The sequence below is a fragment of the Solea senegalensis genome, linkage group LG2 (assembly GCF_019176455.1).
Source record: "Solea senegalensis isolate Sse05_10M linkage group LG2, IFAPA_SoseM_1, whole genome shotgun sequence".
NCBI lineage: Eukaryota > Metazoa > Chordata > Actinopteri > Pleuronectiformes > Soleidae > Solea > Solea senegalensis.
Genome location: NC_058022.1, coordinates 29,847,792 through 29,862,811, shown reverse-complemented (window position 1 = coordinate 29,862,811; position 15,020 = coordinate 29,847,792). Strand labels below are relative to the sequence as shown.

At 39.3% G+C, this 15,020-nt stretch overlaps 2 protein-coding genes across 3 annotated transcripts in view; one reads left to right on the top strand and one right to left on the bottom strand.

Annotated features, from left to right (window-relative positions):
* LOC122758942 (inactive dipeptidyl peptidase 10-like) overlaps positions 1–2,164 on the top strand; it is a 47,039-nt gene extending 44,875 nt beyond the window's left edge. For both annotated transcript variants that reach the window (XM_044013356.1, XM_044013365.1), the window contains exon 27: positions 89–2,164. In XM_044013356.1, the coding sequence (XP_043869291.1) occupies positions 89–220 (132 nt within the window). In that variant the 3' untranslated portion in view covers positions 221–2,164. The remainder of the gene's footprint in view (positions 1–88) is intronic.
* A 1,829-nt stretch (positions 2,165–3,993) lies between these two features.
* LOC122758957 (tubulin alpha chain-like) lies at positions 3,994–9,703 on the bottom strand. The gene is made up of 4 exons (XM_044013375.1): positions 9,584–9,703; positions 5,941–6,163; positions 5,442–5,590; positions 3,994–5,152 (listed from the first exon to the last, which is right to left on the bottom strand). Exons 1-4 carry the CDS (start codon positions 9,584–9,586, stop codon positions 4,178–4,180), a joined length of 1,350 nt encoding a protein of 449 aa, XP_043869310.1. The 5' UTR covers positions 9,587–9,703; the 3' UTR covers positions 3,994–4,177.
* Between the last annotated feature and the right edge of the window lie 5,317 nt (positions 9,704–15,020).

The window sequence follows — 15,020 nt, the reverse complement described above, 5'->3', positions numbered from 1 at the left end:
AGCTGAACATATGAATTATTCAGATTTCCCACGAAGCAATTACAAAAGTATATATTTCAGTTTTGTCCTGTTGTGTTCTTCATTTCAGATTTATCCAGACGAAGGACACTTCCTGTCAGAACGCAGCCGCATCCAGCTGACTCACTCCCTGATCGGTTATTTTAAAGGCTGTCTGCTCGATGTGTCGTCGCTACTCGACCAACAGCACGACGACGAGTGAGGGGGTCGTCGGTGAACTGTGCCCGACACTGAGCGCGCGCGCGCCCCTGGTAGACTGACATGTGTCGCCCGCGTGTGTAGACATGTGTGTCATGTGTGTGTTTTATACCCGTTTAATTCTTCTCATCATACACAATCAGACTATTTTTCTGTCACCTGTAGGGGGCACTATACCAAACTACAGTATGTAACAGGTGGATTAGATGGAGAAGGAATCATATCTTTCTTCTGGAGAGACATCGCGGGTGATATTTAAATCCCACACAAAAAAGAACATTTTGTCTAGTAAAGAAAGGAGGGTTTATTGGACAAAATGTAATATAATACCCATAAGTATGTTTGTATAAGTGTATAATTTGTTTAAAAAGTATATATTTTGGTTTTCATAGCATTATTCATGTAGTTTAGTCAAGGGCCTTGCTTTACAGAGGCCACCGCCAACATTTACTGCACAAAGAAAGACGACTGCGTCCTTTTTTGGTCCACAAAGACCACCATAGTTGTTTTGTTGAATGGTTGGATCCATCTGTCAGTGTAGGTTTGTTTTCTTTTACTTTGACTGGCTTTAAATGGATTTTTGACAAGTCATTTTATCAACTGCAAGCTCTTTCTCTAAAGTATTAAATGGTATTGTTTTGTTTTGTTTTGATGCAAATTGCATCAGTCTGCTCTGTCGGTGTGTCATGACTCTATTTTAAACGCATGTTCCAAACATTCTTTTAGAAAAACATTTATTTTGTGCCATCTTATTACTTGTTGTTTTTGTTCTATTATTTTAATGAGTTTCAGTGGTTGTTGTTCAGGGCAACACACGTAAGCGTGACAATGTGATACAGTACCGTTAGGCAGCAATAGATGTACAGACAGTTAACATTGTAAACTGGGCTTTTATTTATTGTTGTGTTTACTTGTTTCCCACAGTGTGTATTTATCGCTTCTTAAAAAGTACATTTGTGACACATATTTTAAAACGTTTTTTTTTTCACTTGAAGATTCAAGATATTAAGTGGCCTATTTGATGTCTAGAGTTTAGAGTCTCAGTCTCTCTCTATTTAAATGAATAGAAAGACTGAACATCAGTCCAAAATAAGATGGAGGAAAGATGCAAACACAACATTTCTGTAAATATCTGTAAAAGGAAACTAAAGCCTCAGTATGGACACATTCCATGAGTTTTGGTTAATTTTGTGTATTTATTTAAACAAGCCATGGTTAAATATACATATACAAATAATGATGTACAGGATTTAAAGTGTTTAAATCATTCTATGTCCCTTTAATCCATTAGCTGATCAGCTAATGAATGACTTTGGATTGAACCGTTTTTCCTCTGATTGAATTTTTATTTAAAACTGCTGTTTAATTTCCAGGTTGTTTGACACATTTTGTGTATTGCACTGTTGTCTGTAAAGGACGGCACTTAAAGGCGTCACAGTGGAAGTGTCATGGCAACACAGAGCCTGAGTGCACTCCTGACTGTGACCGATGGACATGAGTGTGATTCAGAGGATTACTGTCTGTCGCGCACAAGTGCCATTAATCACACTGATGCACGCTGTGGCTTTTAGACAAGAGGAGACAAGTTGCAAGTTTAATTTCTGGGAAGAGCTTTTGAGCCACGTTGATAATCCCCCAGCATTTGGCTACCAATCAGTTGCCGTGGCGACCGTTTGGTTTCCATGGATACAGCTTCACGTCATAATTTAATTTAAAGGTGAGGCCTGGAGCTGTGTGGGTCTCGGACCAATCGGATGCTAATGCAACATCTCCCTACATAGAATTAAAGACATTTGCTGTGGCACAAAAAGTCGTATATTTTATTTTTAGTCTCATTAAACGGAACATAAAATAATAATGTGATCATTTGTCAGTGAACTCATTAACTCCTTAGGGCTTGAGGAGAGAAAGAAAAAAAATGAATAAATGATGGATAATCATAACGTAACATTTGCTTTTCTCCTTCATGCGGGCAGTCGTGAAGTAAAGGTCCACTCAATCTAAATATAAAATACCTTTTCTATATAAACTCTGTTTGTGTGGCAGCCTGTTGTGTAACATTGCCAGCTGTCTGAACATCCACACTGAGAAGAAAACAATGGAAAAATCCTCCCGTATTTCAGAACACTTACCATTGTCTCTGTCCTCCATGACCTTCAGAAATCCCATGCCCACACTGCTCACACTCCACTTTAATTACATCAGAGCAATTACTGAGCCAATATGAAGGCCTTGTCTACTGAGGAACCAGGAAATACGTTTGTCTCTGGTGGTTCTGGTGAGAAAATCTACAATGAAGAAAAAAAGAAAAGAAAAAAAAAGGTGTTGTTGCTTGTGACAAAAGAGAAATCCATCACTTTACTTAATTGAGGGCATGGGGCTGAGGTCACACCAGTCAACTTCTACCAGAATCTTGCAAGTCCAGGTTATTATGTACTTCATCATAGTTGTGCAGGACTCTGAGGTCATTTTGAAAAATGTACATTTCGTTTTGCGTTTTATTTTTTTGCATGTATTCATGATGCATCTCCTTGTGGTCGTTCGGTGACCGTTTGTGGACGAGTAGCATCTGAGTCTTTGCATCACTTCATTCAGAATTTGACTTATGAAGCCCTCTGGCATGTTCCACACTTAAATAAGGGGCTTCACACTTCCAATAGAGGAAAAACTGTTCATTCATCCATTCATCCATCCATCTTCTACCGCTTAACAACCATCCACTCTCACACTTAGTAGACGGTTCAGAGATAATTACGTTTGCTGAGTCCTTCCTACAATAATCTAACACTGCCATCTCCTGGTTAATGCTGTGCAGCTCACCCACATGGCCATTAGTATTTTTAATTATTTTTTTTTAATCAGATTTTTCAATCAATTAATCAGTGTCGGTTTACTGAAACAATCAGTGTCTCTTCTGTGTTTTTACCTGTGTGCAGGGTTCCCAGTTTGTGCATTTGTTAGTTAGGGTAAATGTTAATTTTCATACGGGGGGTAATTTAGTTTTTTTTACTTTTTCTTTAGTCACACATATACCTGCAGCAAAAAAAGGTGAAACAAATACACACAGCAGTTGAACAGGCACTGTTGAAGATTTATCCTACATTTCCCCTAAATTCCGTTACCTCCTCTAAAAGTCAAAGTAGTAGTATTACAGCTTCTTTTTCAAATTTTTCCATTATAAAATTATTCATCTCTTACCATTGATGGTCTTGTCCGTTGACTTTCTCCTGCACCGTAACCCAAGTCAAATTCATTTTTATCATCTTATATAAAATCACTTGATGTTGAGTGGACAATCATTTGGAAAATAATTGATCACAGTGGTCGTTTGTGTGATTGGTAACAGCTGGACTTTTTCTTTTGTGACAATCTAAGCAGCTGATTTCCGATGATTTAATGGGCCCTTTGCACAGCTGTCACTGTGACACATTTTAGCAGGAAGAGCAAATTAAAGGTAGCTCTGTTAGGTAAGGACTGTGCACCCAGAAACTGAGGGAGCCATTATTCATTACATTAGAACTTTGTATGTTGCTTCCCTTTCTCTTGACGAGGCAGGTTATATATCTGTGATTAAAATCTGTTTATAGATTTCCACAGGCAAAATAGTTTAATGACTGAATACTTAATTATCATCATAGTAGTTTGGATACCTTTAAAGGCTTCACACTTTTTTCAAACACATCACTTCCTCTGAAACTGCATGAACCACCTTTCAAAAGAAAGGCTAACATCATCATACATTTGCATGCGTATAAAAAAGACAGCAAGGAATTATAATGATGAATAACAGAAGTAGCTTTATTTAAAAAAAAAAAAGAAGGTAAACATACATTCTCTTTTACTGCAAAACAATTTCAAAATGACCAAACACTATGAAATTCTTAGACAACTCTTGGAAATTAAAATAGATTCTGGACATTATAATCTGGGTGAATTTCTTAAACCCATCTCTGCCTCTGGTTTAATACTCCTCGCCCTCTTCATCGTCCTCACATGAGTCGATGCCGACCTCTTCGTAATCCTTCTCCAGGGCAGCCATGTCTTCTCTGGCCTCTGAGAACTCTCCCTCCTCCATTCCCTCTCCGACGTACCAGTGGACGAAGGCTCTCTTGGCGTACATCAGGTCAAACTTATGGTCGAGTCGAGCCCAGGCCTCGGCGATGGCAGTGGTGTTGCTCAGCATGCACACGGCCCTCTGCACTTTGGCCAGGTCACCTCCAGGAACCACGGTGGGTGGCTGGTAGTTGATGCCCACCTTGAAGCCAGTGGGACACCAGTCCACAAACTGGATGCTGCGCTTGGTCTTGATGGTGGCGATGGCATCATTGACGTCTTTGGGCACCACGTCTCCACGATATAAAAGGCAACAGGCCATGTACTTTCCGTGACGGGGGTCGCATTTCACCATCTGATTGGCTGGCTCAAAGCAGGCGTTGGTGATCTCAGACACGGTGAGCTGCTCATGATAGGCCTTTTCTGCTGAGATAACTGGAGCATAGGTGGCCAGAGGGAAGTGAATTCGAGGGTAAGGCACCAGGTTGGTCTGGAACTCGGTCAGGTCCACGTTCAGGGCGCCGTCAAAGCGCAGGGAGGCGGTGATGGAGGACACAATCTGGCTGATGAGGCGATTTAGATTGGTGTAGGTGGGACGCTCGATGTCCAGGTTCCTGCGGCAGATGTCGTAGATGGCCTCATTGTCCACCATGAAGGCGCAGTCAGAGTGCTCCAGCGTGGTGTGGGTGGTCAGGATGGAGTTGTAGGGCTCCACCACGGCAGTGGACACCTGAGGAGCTGGGTAGATGGCAAACTCCAGCTTGGACTTCTTGCCAAAATCCACTGAGAGGCGCTCCATCAACAGAGAGGTGAAGCCAGAGCCAGTTCCTCCCCCAAAGGAGTGAAAGACTAGGAAACCTTGGAGACCTGTGCACTGGTCAGCCTAAACAAAAAAATAAAAGGAAACACTGTTATGAATGTCAGATCTGATCACATCAAGAATAAAAAACAGGAGTTCCTTCTTTAATTTCTTTATGATTGAATTAAATTTTACTTGATATGTTGGTTTTCAATCAGCTCACAAAAGCAATAAATCAATGTTTGTTTGTTTTTCCACTTGAGAGGACATGATGAATCAAGTGTTTTCTGAAAATTGTGAAATTGGTCTTAAGTCTGGCATCTCACCAGGAAAAACACATTTAGAATGTTCAGCCCTAAGCTGTCCCACTTACCAGTTTGCGGATCCTGTGCAGAACATTGTCGATGTGCTCTTTTCCTACAGTGTAGTGACCACGTGCATAGTTGTTGGCGGCGTCCTCTTTGCCTGAGATCAGCTGCTCAGGGTGAAAGAGCTGTCGGTACGTGCCTGAGCGAACTTCATCTAAAAAACAGACCAGAGCTGGAGTTCAGGGATTTTCGGACTCAAGGGCCTCAGGATACACATAATATGTTGTATATTTGTTATATATTTATTATTTATGTATTTATTCATATTGACCCAGTTTAAAAATGATAAAAAAATATATTCTGTATGCAGTATTTGCACTATTTTGACATCCGCTGTCTTAGTTTATGATCAGCTGGATTAATCTTTATAGCTTTATAGAGTTTGGTAAGTCACTTTGCTCGATCATGTCAGCTCCACTCCATAAACAGAGGGAGGAGTGTTCAAAAAAATCCAAAAAATAAAAGAGAGAGAGACATGAGACAGAGCACGTTTCTCCTGCTCACCAATCACAGTGGGCTCCAGGTCAACAAAGATGGCCCTGGGCACGTACTTCCCGTTGCCAGTCTCGCTGAAGAAGGTGGTGAAGGAGTCATCGTAGCCTCCGGAGGGCTTGTCTTTTTGCATGTGGCCGTCAGGCTGAATGCCGTGCTCCAAGCAGTACAGCTCCCAGCAAGTGTTGCCCATCTGGACACCGGCCTGGCCCACATGAATGGAGATGCACTCACGCTGTGGAGGGAAAAATGGGGACAATTGTTATTTATTGAACCTTTTTTTAGCTAAATCCAACGTGACTTCTGGTCTGACTGCAGATTATGATCAGCTTCTAGCTTCTGAAAAAGGAAATTTAAAGTAGGTCAGAGCCTTTTTCTGCAAGGCTTCTACAGTGCAAACATTAAACCTGTCTCAACTTGCTGAAATTTGAGTCCAGTCATGTCTTCTTCTTGCAAGGTTTGGGAAATCTTTTAATTGCCCGCGCATCCTTGCAAGGGTGTGTGATTGACGCATAACTATGCAGTCAATGGTCTAAATAAGGAAGCATTGCTGATTAGCACAGTCTTGTCAGAAAGTCTCCGGGGGTCAAAGGGCTTCCACACCATACTGAAAGAGTTTCTTGTAAGTGATGTGGGTGGCGGGAGGAAAGAGTGACGGGGGGGGGGACGCAGTGGGTTGACGAGTGCAGTGGAGTGAGACGTGTTTGGTCTCAGTATTTGGAGAAAACATTTGATCCGAGTGAGTTCAGAATGCAATGTCTTCTGTCCTGTTACTCCAGGACTGTTAGAAAGAGGAGAATCAGCCTTTTAACCCCTTAACACCTTTTTTTTGCTTAATTTAACTTAATTTAATGTCCTGTGAGTAACTGCTTTTGTCCATTTTTCCAGAATAACTTTACAATTTAGAAATTGTAGAAAAACTAAAAGTATTATTTAGAGAAAACCCTGGAGTTACAACATAACAATAACATTAGTTTTTGTCTCAATTTCCTAAAACAGGCCCAAAAAATAGAAACTATTTACAGGCGTTTTTCCAGCTCTCTCCTCTCTGTGACGCTGATTCTCTGGCTTCTTGCAACAGCCTGAGTGAAATTACTATAATAACCACATTTTGGCTTTCAACTTCTCAGCTTTCAGAAACTGTTAGAAATTTTCCGATAGCGTAACCGTCGCGTAATTACGGTAATGCAAATTGCGCAAACAGCCGTCTGCGATTCGATGCGGTTCTTTGGCAAGAACCTTGCTTTACTGAGGCCGACATCTTGTGCTGCCATGTTTCCGAACCACCTAGAGCGTGCGTTTTTCATTTTGAAGCTTTACTTTACTACACAAACAAAGACGCACATTCTTTCCAGTATGTACAGACCACCATAGTTCCCTGACATGCGTGGGAAAGGAGGGGTGAGCAGAGGAGGCCCCTCTGTTTGTTACAATCTGCTGTCTCACCATTAGATGTCACCAATTCTTACACACTGGATCTTTAACAAAGAAATCTGCATCTTTCCTGCAGGAATCAATTCAATTCCTGCTGATATATAGACGTCGTGTCCCACTGCTGTGTGCCAACATTATTACTGCAGACGTGTGTCAACACAAAGCCAGCTTTCACTGGTAGTTAGAGAACACTCCCAAGTAATTATTGCCGTTGACATGTCATTATGTGCCGTTTAACCAACCCGCTATGATAAATGATTTTTGTGTTAACAACCCTCAAACTCATTTTGACAAGAGCCAGTCAAATATTTGTGTCCCTGTAAATTCCTGCATGCGAGTCCTTTTCCAAACCTTTGACTGAGCCTGGAAAAGGATTGTGACAGGCAAACTCGCAGCTTTTTAGCAAAAAAAAGGTTCCAACACTAATCCTTTCAAATGGTATATTTATGGACAACCCAGAATAGAAACAACGTGATGTTATAGCTGAGTGACAATGCATTATGACGTCATTATTACAAGATTACAAGTGAAATGTTCAGCTTTTTGCCATTTCACGCCGTAGACCAAACGAAAAACCATGAGAACCATCCAAACCGGTATTAATCACACACAAAAAAACACCTTAAACAGGTTAAAGCCGATTGAATTCTTGTTTTTCTTATTTCAGTGTGGATTTTGTACTTATTTTGAATGTCGATCCCCACATTTGTTGTACAAAAAGCTTTTGTTATAGACACAGAAGAGTCACAGTGACATGCTAAGTATGGCAGCACAGCTCAGCAGTTTGCTATTTTGAGTGAGTCCCCGCCCCCTCAATCACCCCGTCTAACCCACTAACCTGTGTGGACTCCCAGACTGCAGCTAATATCATGTAAAAAAATATGTTTCTATAACTAGCGGTACATTAACGTATTTGACCAAACAAACAAAATAAAGTATATCATCCTCCAAAAGAATCAATAATAAACTAACACTAGCTTAAAAAAAACAAAAAACATTGGTGTTGCTCGCCTGAGTTGCAACACAACACATCCTTTAATGTCTACAAGACAAACTGACTCTTGTATATTATACATCCAATTCACAACTTTAGGAAAAAAAATATGACGTCATAGCCCCACCTCTCTAACCCTTCACCCCACTTGATGTCATTCTCCTTGTGTTTGGAGTTTGTACTTTACATAGTGTTCATGCTTTATGCACGTGCTCCATGACTTCTCCATTTCTGATGCAGCACTACATGTATACTAGCACGTTAAGAGTCATTCTGGGGGGTTTCCGTGTTGGAGGACATTTCTTGAAATGATGCTGTGTTTACAGAAAAGTTGTTGTTGGGAAAGTACTGTCTCCATGTAGATAAGGCATTAATGTTGCTACATTTTGCACACTGTGCCTTTAAGTGTTTGCCCTCTGTTCACGTTGTGTGTGTGTCCCAAATGGCACAGCAGGAAGTGGCACCATATCTGAGCCTCTTGGAAAACATGTGTCTCTGACAGTTTTCTTATTCACTTCTGTTTTTCTCGGCTTTACGAAAGCATGTTACAACACACTCACTGTTTAAAAAATAGCAAAAGTCAAGGGTGAAAGTTGAGCTTAATGTTCACAAGTGTCATGCCATGTCTCATGTTCAACAAGAAAAATGTGTGTATCTGAGTGATTATCACTGCATTTGCAATGAGTGTGTCTTTAAATGTATGTATTACAAAGAGCCAATAGCAGATGCAGCTTCAGCCCTGCAGGAATGCAGCAGCTTATCAGCACAGCAGTGAACTGCGGGCATAAAAATGTGAAATTCACAAGAGTGACTGCTGGAAGCCACATCAGCATTCCCAACCAGCGGGGCAAATAAGCACACCCTCCTGACTGACAGCTCCCCAAACACCATATGGAAACAGTTAACCTTTACTGGGGCTGCAGCCACAGGCCTGGAAGCACATTTCCACAGCCTGACTATGTTTTTCACCATTTTGAACACACAAAGGCTTCCTGTGCCTGTGTGTTACGCGCCACAGCAGACACACACTATGTCTCATAAGCAGACCGTTATGTTTCAGAGGAACGTGAGCAGATAGAAGAGGGAAAACTAGGGTTTCGACAAAGTTTTCCTGGTCACATGTCAGATAAGACTCACAGTTTTCACCAGCAGTAAGAAAAACATCTTCAAAAGTTGTTAGTAAGTCACATTCATTGTTAATGGCTGTAATAATGACCTGATACTCACCATTCTGATAGTTTGAGTGTCCTTTTTGTTTTGGAGGAGAGGTTCAAACTTGTAGATTCTCACAGTGCACTATAATGGGAGCTCTGTGAGAGAGGTTTCACCACACTGTGTCATACACTCTTTTATAACTTCAGTAGTGGGTGGAGAGGAGGAGGAGGAGGAGCCATCAACAGCTGCTACGTTCTTCTTTTAAAATCCCCCCCAGCCCCCCCTTTTTTATTGCTTCAACTTCCTGTTTGGCCTTTCGGTTTAATAGGATATACGTGGTGGAAGGAATTTGAAATGTTTTAATTTGCAATGCATTTTTAGGTTTCTTTTAGGTTTATTGTAAATTCAGATATTAGATTATAGATTATAGATTATAGATTCAGACAGACAGACAGACAGACAGACAGACAGATAGATAGATAGATAGATAGATAGATAGATAGATAGATAGATAGATAGATAGATAGATAGATAGATAGATAGATAGATGTAGTATAGTCTACATCCACTAGATGGTGATATTGATCTTTGTGGTGATTGCATTGTCAGCTGTCAAAGTTCATTTAATAAACTACATTTAATCAGTAATGAAAATATGAATTTATGTGCAATGACCAGCTATTTTTGTGTATAGTGTGCTGTTTGTTGGTAATATTTCTGTTTAGTAGTTGTTAGTAAGTCACCTTAATTGTTAGTGACAGTAATAATGACCTGTTTCTCACCATTCTGATAGGTTGACTGTCAAATAGTTTGAGGTTCAAACTTGTGGATTCTCACAGTGCACTACAGTATAATGGGAGCTCTGTAAGAGACGTTTCACCACAGTGTGTCATACACTCTTATAACTTCAGCAGTGGGTGGAGAGGAGGAGGAGCCATCAACAGATGTAATGAATATGAAATCATGTACAATGGCCACTTATTGTAGTGTATGTTGTGCTGCTTGTATGGAATAGTATGGAATAGTTGTACCTGTTTGTGTTTAAAAAACTGAGATTTAAAGTATGCAGATTGCTAATAACTTCCTTTAGTATACCATTTGTTTTTGAATTATAATGCGGTGAGTTGAAATCATTGGGAATAAGGACATAAAACTTGTTGTGTAACAGGGAAATTGTGTTGCTTTGGCCCCTAATCCCTCAAATTCAGCTTTCACCTCACAACTGTCTGCCATTTACAGTTTGCGTCCAGTTTGTGAACTTGGCCTGTCCATCACTCTTTGCAGGAATGTATTGCTGATCCATGAACCTTCAGACGCCCGAGCTCATCACACCGGGACTTCAACTGTGAATGTAAAGGCCGTCATAATCCTCAAACAAACCCATGTGTCCACAGGAGCTATAGAGTTTTATCCCCTGAACTGCTCATTCCTCTTCAAACACTCCCCCGAGCATCTTTCTCTCTCTCTTTTTTTGGGGAAAGGAGAGATAGTTTGCGATAGAGGGATAATGGAGATCTTTTCAAGTGTTGAGTTTCGTCCTCCTCCCCTCGGAGGTCCACAGATTACTTTTCTTTTAGTGTTTGGACTTTAAACTATTTCTTTCCCTCACGGTCCCTGTTTTTGCTGCTTTTTCTTTTGCCGAGTACACAAACTGGTTATTGTTTTGTGAGATAATGTTGTATTAATGAAATAAGAAATGTTCCTTGTTTCCTTGTAAACACACATTCAACACGTCTCTGTTCTCAAAAGCTGAAAATTCAGCCACATACGTCAAAATGTCATATTAAAAAAATTGATAAAACACCAACAACATGACCAAACTCACTGCCTGCAGAAATATCTGTGAATATAAATGTTCATAACACTTGTACCATCTGTCTTCCAGTCGATAACTTTAGCATACATGTGGAATATTTATTGCTAATTTATGGACATGACATTGGGCCACACATTGTTTAAATTCGGCCAATTAAGTGTCTGCACTGGGAGTGCATAGGAAATCAAATCACTGGTGTGATTCTTGTGTATATACATGAATATTAATGTGACAAGATGAAACTCTGAAGGTGGCAGGTACAAATCATCTTTCATGGATGCAAACAATCTTCCACATAAAGAACAGGTTTTGATGGGGTGAAATTCAGTAGAACAACACAACATCTTGTCAACTGCAAGGGTTTTCTTTTGCACGTTTGCTTCCCAGAAACTTGTTTGTTGATGATTTTGTCTCAACTAATTCTCTGTCACACCAAAGCTGCAGATTGACTGCAAATGTAATCAATACAAGATGATTTTTCTCATCAATAATATCTGTTTTTATTGTTGCGCCACATGTGAAATCACTTGTGGTGGTTTTGGTTGACAGGATGGAGCAGAGTTTATAGGCTGTCAATGGGACATTTCTATTGATCACAGCTGTTGTTCACGTGCATCGTTAGTGTGATGAGTAACAGCTGCTCTTTCAAGCCCCTCTGTTCTGATAAACCGAGCAGCTGATTGAACTGCACTCAACTTTAAATCTCATTTTGAATGTGGTAAGAAAATAAAAACAACAAAATAACAATCATTTTTTATATATTCTCACCAAAGCATATCTTCAGTCTCACATATATTCAAAGCTTCAACAAGCAACAGTGCATGGTAGTCTTTGGCACAAAAAGGTGGAAGAAAAAAGGAGACTTGTTGTGTCTCCAGCCGTTTTAGCAGACTCAACTCAACATAATAATATTTGTGCTAAACTAAAAACTTTCACACCATTTTAAGAAAAGCCCTTCAACATTTTGTACATTTCTGTTAATAAATCAGCTCAGACCTTGTGTTAAAACAATTCAGTGGGGTATTTTGAGTGTTTGATGAACCGCACGGGATCCACTGTTTGTATTCCGGGCTGACATAATCCATATCAGTGATTCAAGTGTTCAGACAACTGTTTGTCCCGTTAGCAGAGAATGCTAATTCCATTTCTTCTTGAGCGAGACGGGGACTCCCTGAGCGATTTAGCCGTAGATATAATAAATGCTATAATCCCCTCCAATGAATGTGTTGCTTTAATGACAAGAAGATTTAGAACTAGAGTTGTTTCTAAGTGTTATGTCTTGCCTATATTTGTCTTCCTGTCTTTCCTGAACAAATTTAAGCTCTTTGAAAAAAAACAGAAACCCAATCAGTTTTAGTCAATTCATAAGCTGCTGTCTGTGTTGGTGTGGTGGTGTGACAGGAATATAGTCTGATGGTCAACAAACCAATGGCACCTCTCTTTCCATCACAGATTCAGCTGCTGCTTGAAAGTGAAGAAGCTGCTTTTGATTTCACGGTAGTGATGGTGGAGCAACATCCAGAGAGAAATGTGTCTGTCCTTAGAGCCGGTCAGTTATAAATATTTAATATACGAGAAACAAGTAAACGCAGCAGTGATCAAGGGTCAATTATGAGGTGATTATTACCAGACACAGGCAGAAAAAAAATACTCCAATCCAGCCTATTATATGTATACTTTCCTTATTTATTTACTTATTTATCTTATTTTGCATCTTTGATTTTATGTTGTCTTTTTAATGTTCTTGTTATGAGCTCTATAGCTCTTAAACAACATTATAAAATGTAATAACATGACACAATAAAAAGTAATTGGACAATGAGGCTAAATAGACTTTCAAAATAAAAGCTCTTTCAGAGGAGTTAATTCAGTTTTCTGTTAAAGAATGAAATAACAATACCATTTGTGTTTCCTAAAATAGCAAATTGGCAATGTACTGATCAAAGATATTAAAATACAGCTACAAATAAATATAATGTCATTTCCTATCAAATGAAATTGATTTCCTATAGACAGCCACAAACAAGGTAAAATCTCAGTTAGAATACTCTAATGTTACCTGTTTGACTGCCGACAATTACATTCATAATTACCACAGCTGTTGAAGCATCTGATCAATAATCTGTAATAATCTGTGATGGATTACATGTTGAAAGTAACTGAAGGGGTGCCTGCCTATAAATCTGTGTTGATGCTGGCTGTGTCTGGGCTGCCTGTGATAAGGGTTAAGCTGTATTGAAGCTGGATGGATGCAGAGATCAAAGTCGGCAGAGCCTCGGAAAAAAAAACATCCCATAAATCGTGCTCTCGAGATAAAGTAGTTGATGCTGCTGTACGACCAGAGCCGGCAGCCTTAAAAAAAAAAACTCTCTTCTTAAAGTTTATGTTATCTATGAATAGTTTGGCAGTAAGGCAGCAGCGATGCAACACTTGAGGATTTCAGAATATGTCTGCTAACTGAGTGTTGTTGTTTTTTTACATTGCTGTACTGGTACTCAAACTAACCTCCATGTGATGCCCTTTTGTCACTGAACTCACTGAAAAATAATCCTCAAATAAACCTTGCTTAACAAAACATTATTCAGGCCAAATGATGTGACTGCCAGCACCATGAGGTTTTGTTGAACTGACACATTTATGATTTGTGTAGATAGATTTTAACAACTTTATTAGGTGAAACAGCATTTCCAACTATCCAACTTTCCTGTTTTCTTTTTTACCCTATTTTGGTCCATTGATTTGTTCCTTGTTTTGTTTTCTTAGGAAGCACTTGAGTTGCTTTGCTTTTTATAAAAGTGGTACATAAATAAAGTCTAATTGATTGATTAATTTCCTGTTAGTACTTGTGATCGTTTGTGCATGTTGTCTTTGCACACTCAAACATTTCATCCATTCAGTATGTGATAGTATGTTTTTCCTGGCTTCATCTCTGGTGATTTCCTATGACGACAATGCACCTGTCATGTTTGTCTTTATTGGCCTTTTCTTGTGGAAAATAGAAAGACCTATTCTTTCACTTCTGACATAATGCACTAAATATTTATGTATGTTCTTCCCATTCTCCTCCTGGAATAAGACTGTGGATTATTGCATTTACTTAATTATTTAAAAAAAAAATTTGATTCTTCATACTATTTACAAGTGAAGCAGGTTAAGCTCAAAATATCTCCATGGTTAATAAATAAAAAAAATTGAAGTGTTTCCAAATGAAAGCTAATTAGAACAGATATTATTAGAATAATCAGATAATTAATATGGTGACGAACATTAAATCATAAACAGTAAATTTCCACTTCCAAATAAATAAATAATTGACTGAATGCATGGTCAGGTAAATAATTGGGTTAACTTTATCCTGTGGACACCAGAATAACACCAACAATGGGTCATAACAGTCCAATGGTTTACCCAAGTATTATGTGCTAAATTTACCTCAAACCCTTGGTTCAGTGTTTGTTTCTTTAACTATATTCCAGTTACATAACTTCAGGTGCTCACATTTAAATGTGAATATTCTGTGAAAAATGTAACATAAAAATAACATTCTTGGAACAAAATGTCCCCTTAACTGTAATCCCAGAACACATCCAGTAATTTGTGATGATATTACTGTATTATAGAAACTTGACATGCGTGTTGATGCTCAAAAAATGCCTCTATAATGACTCTCTAACACTAGAATTCTTATAAGCC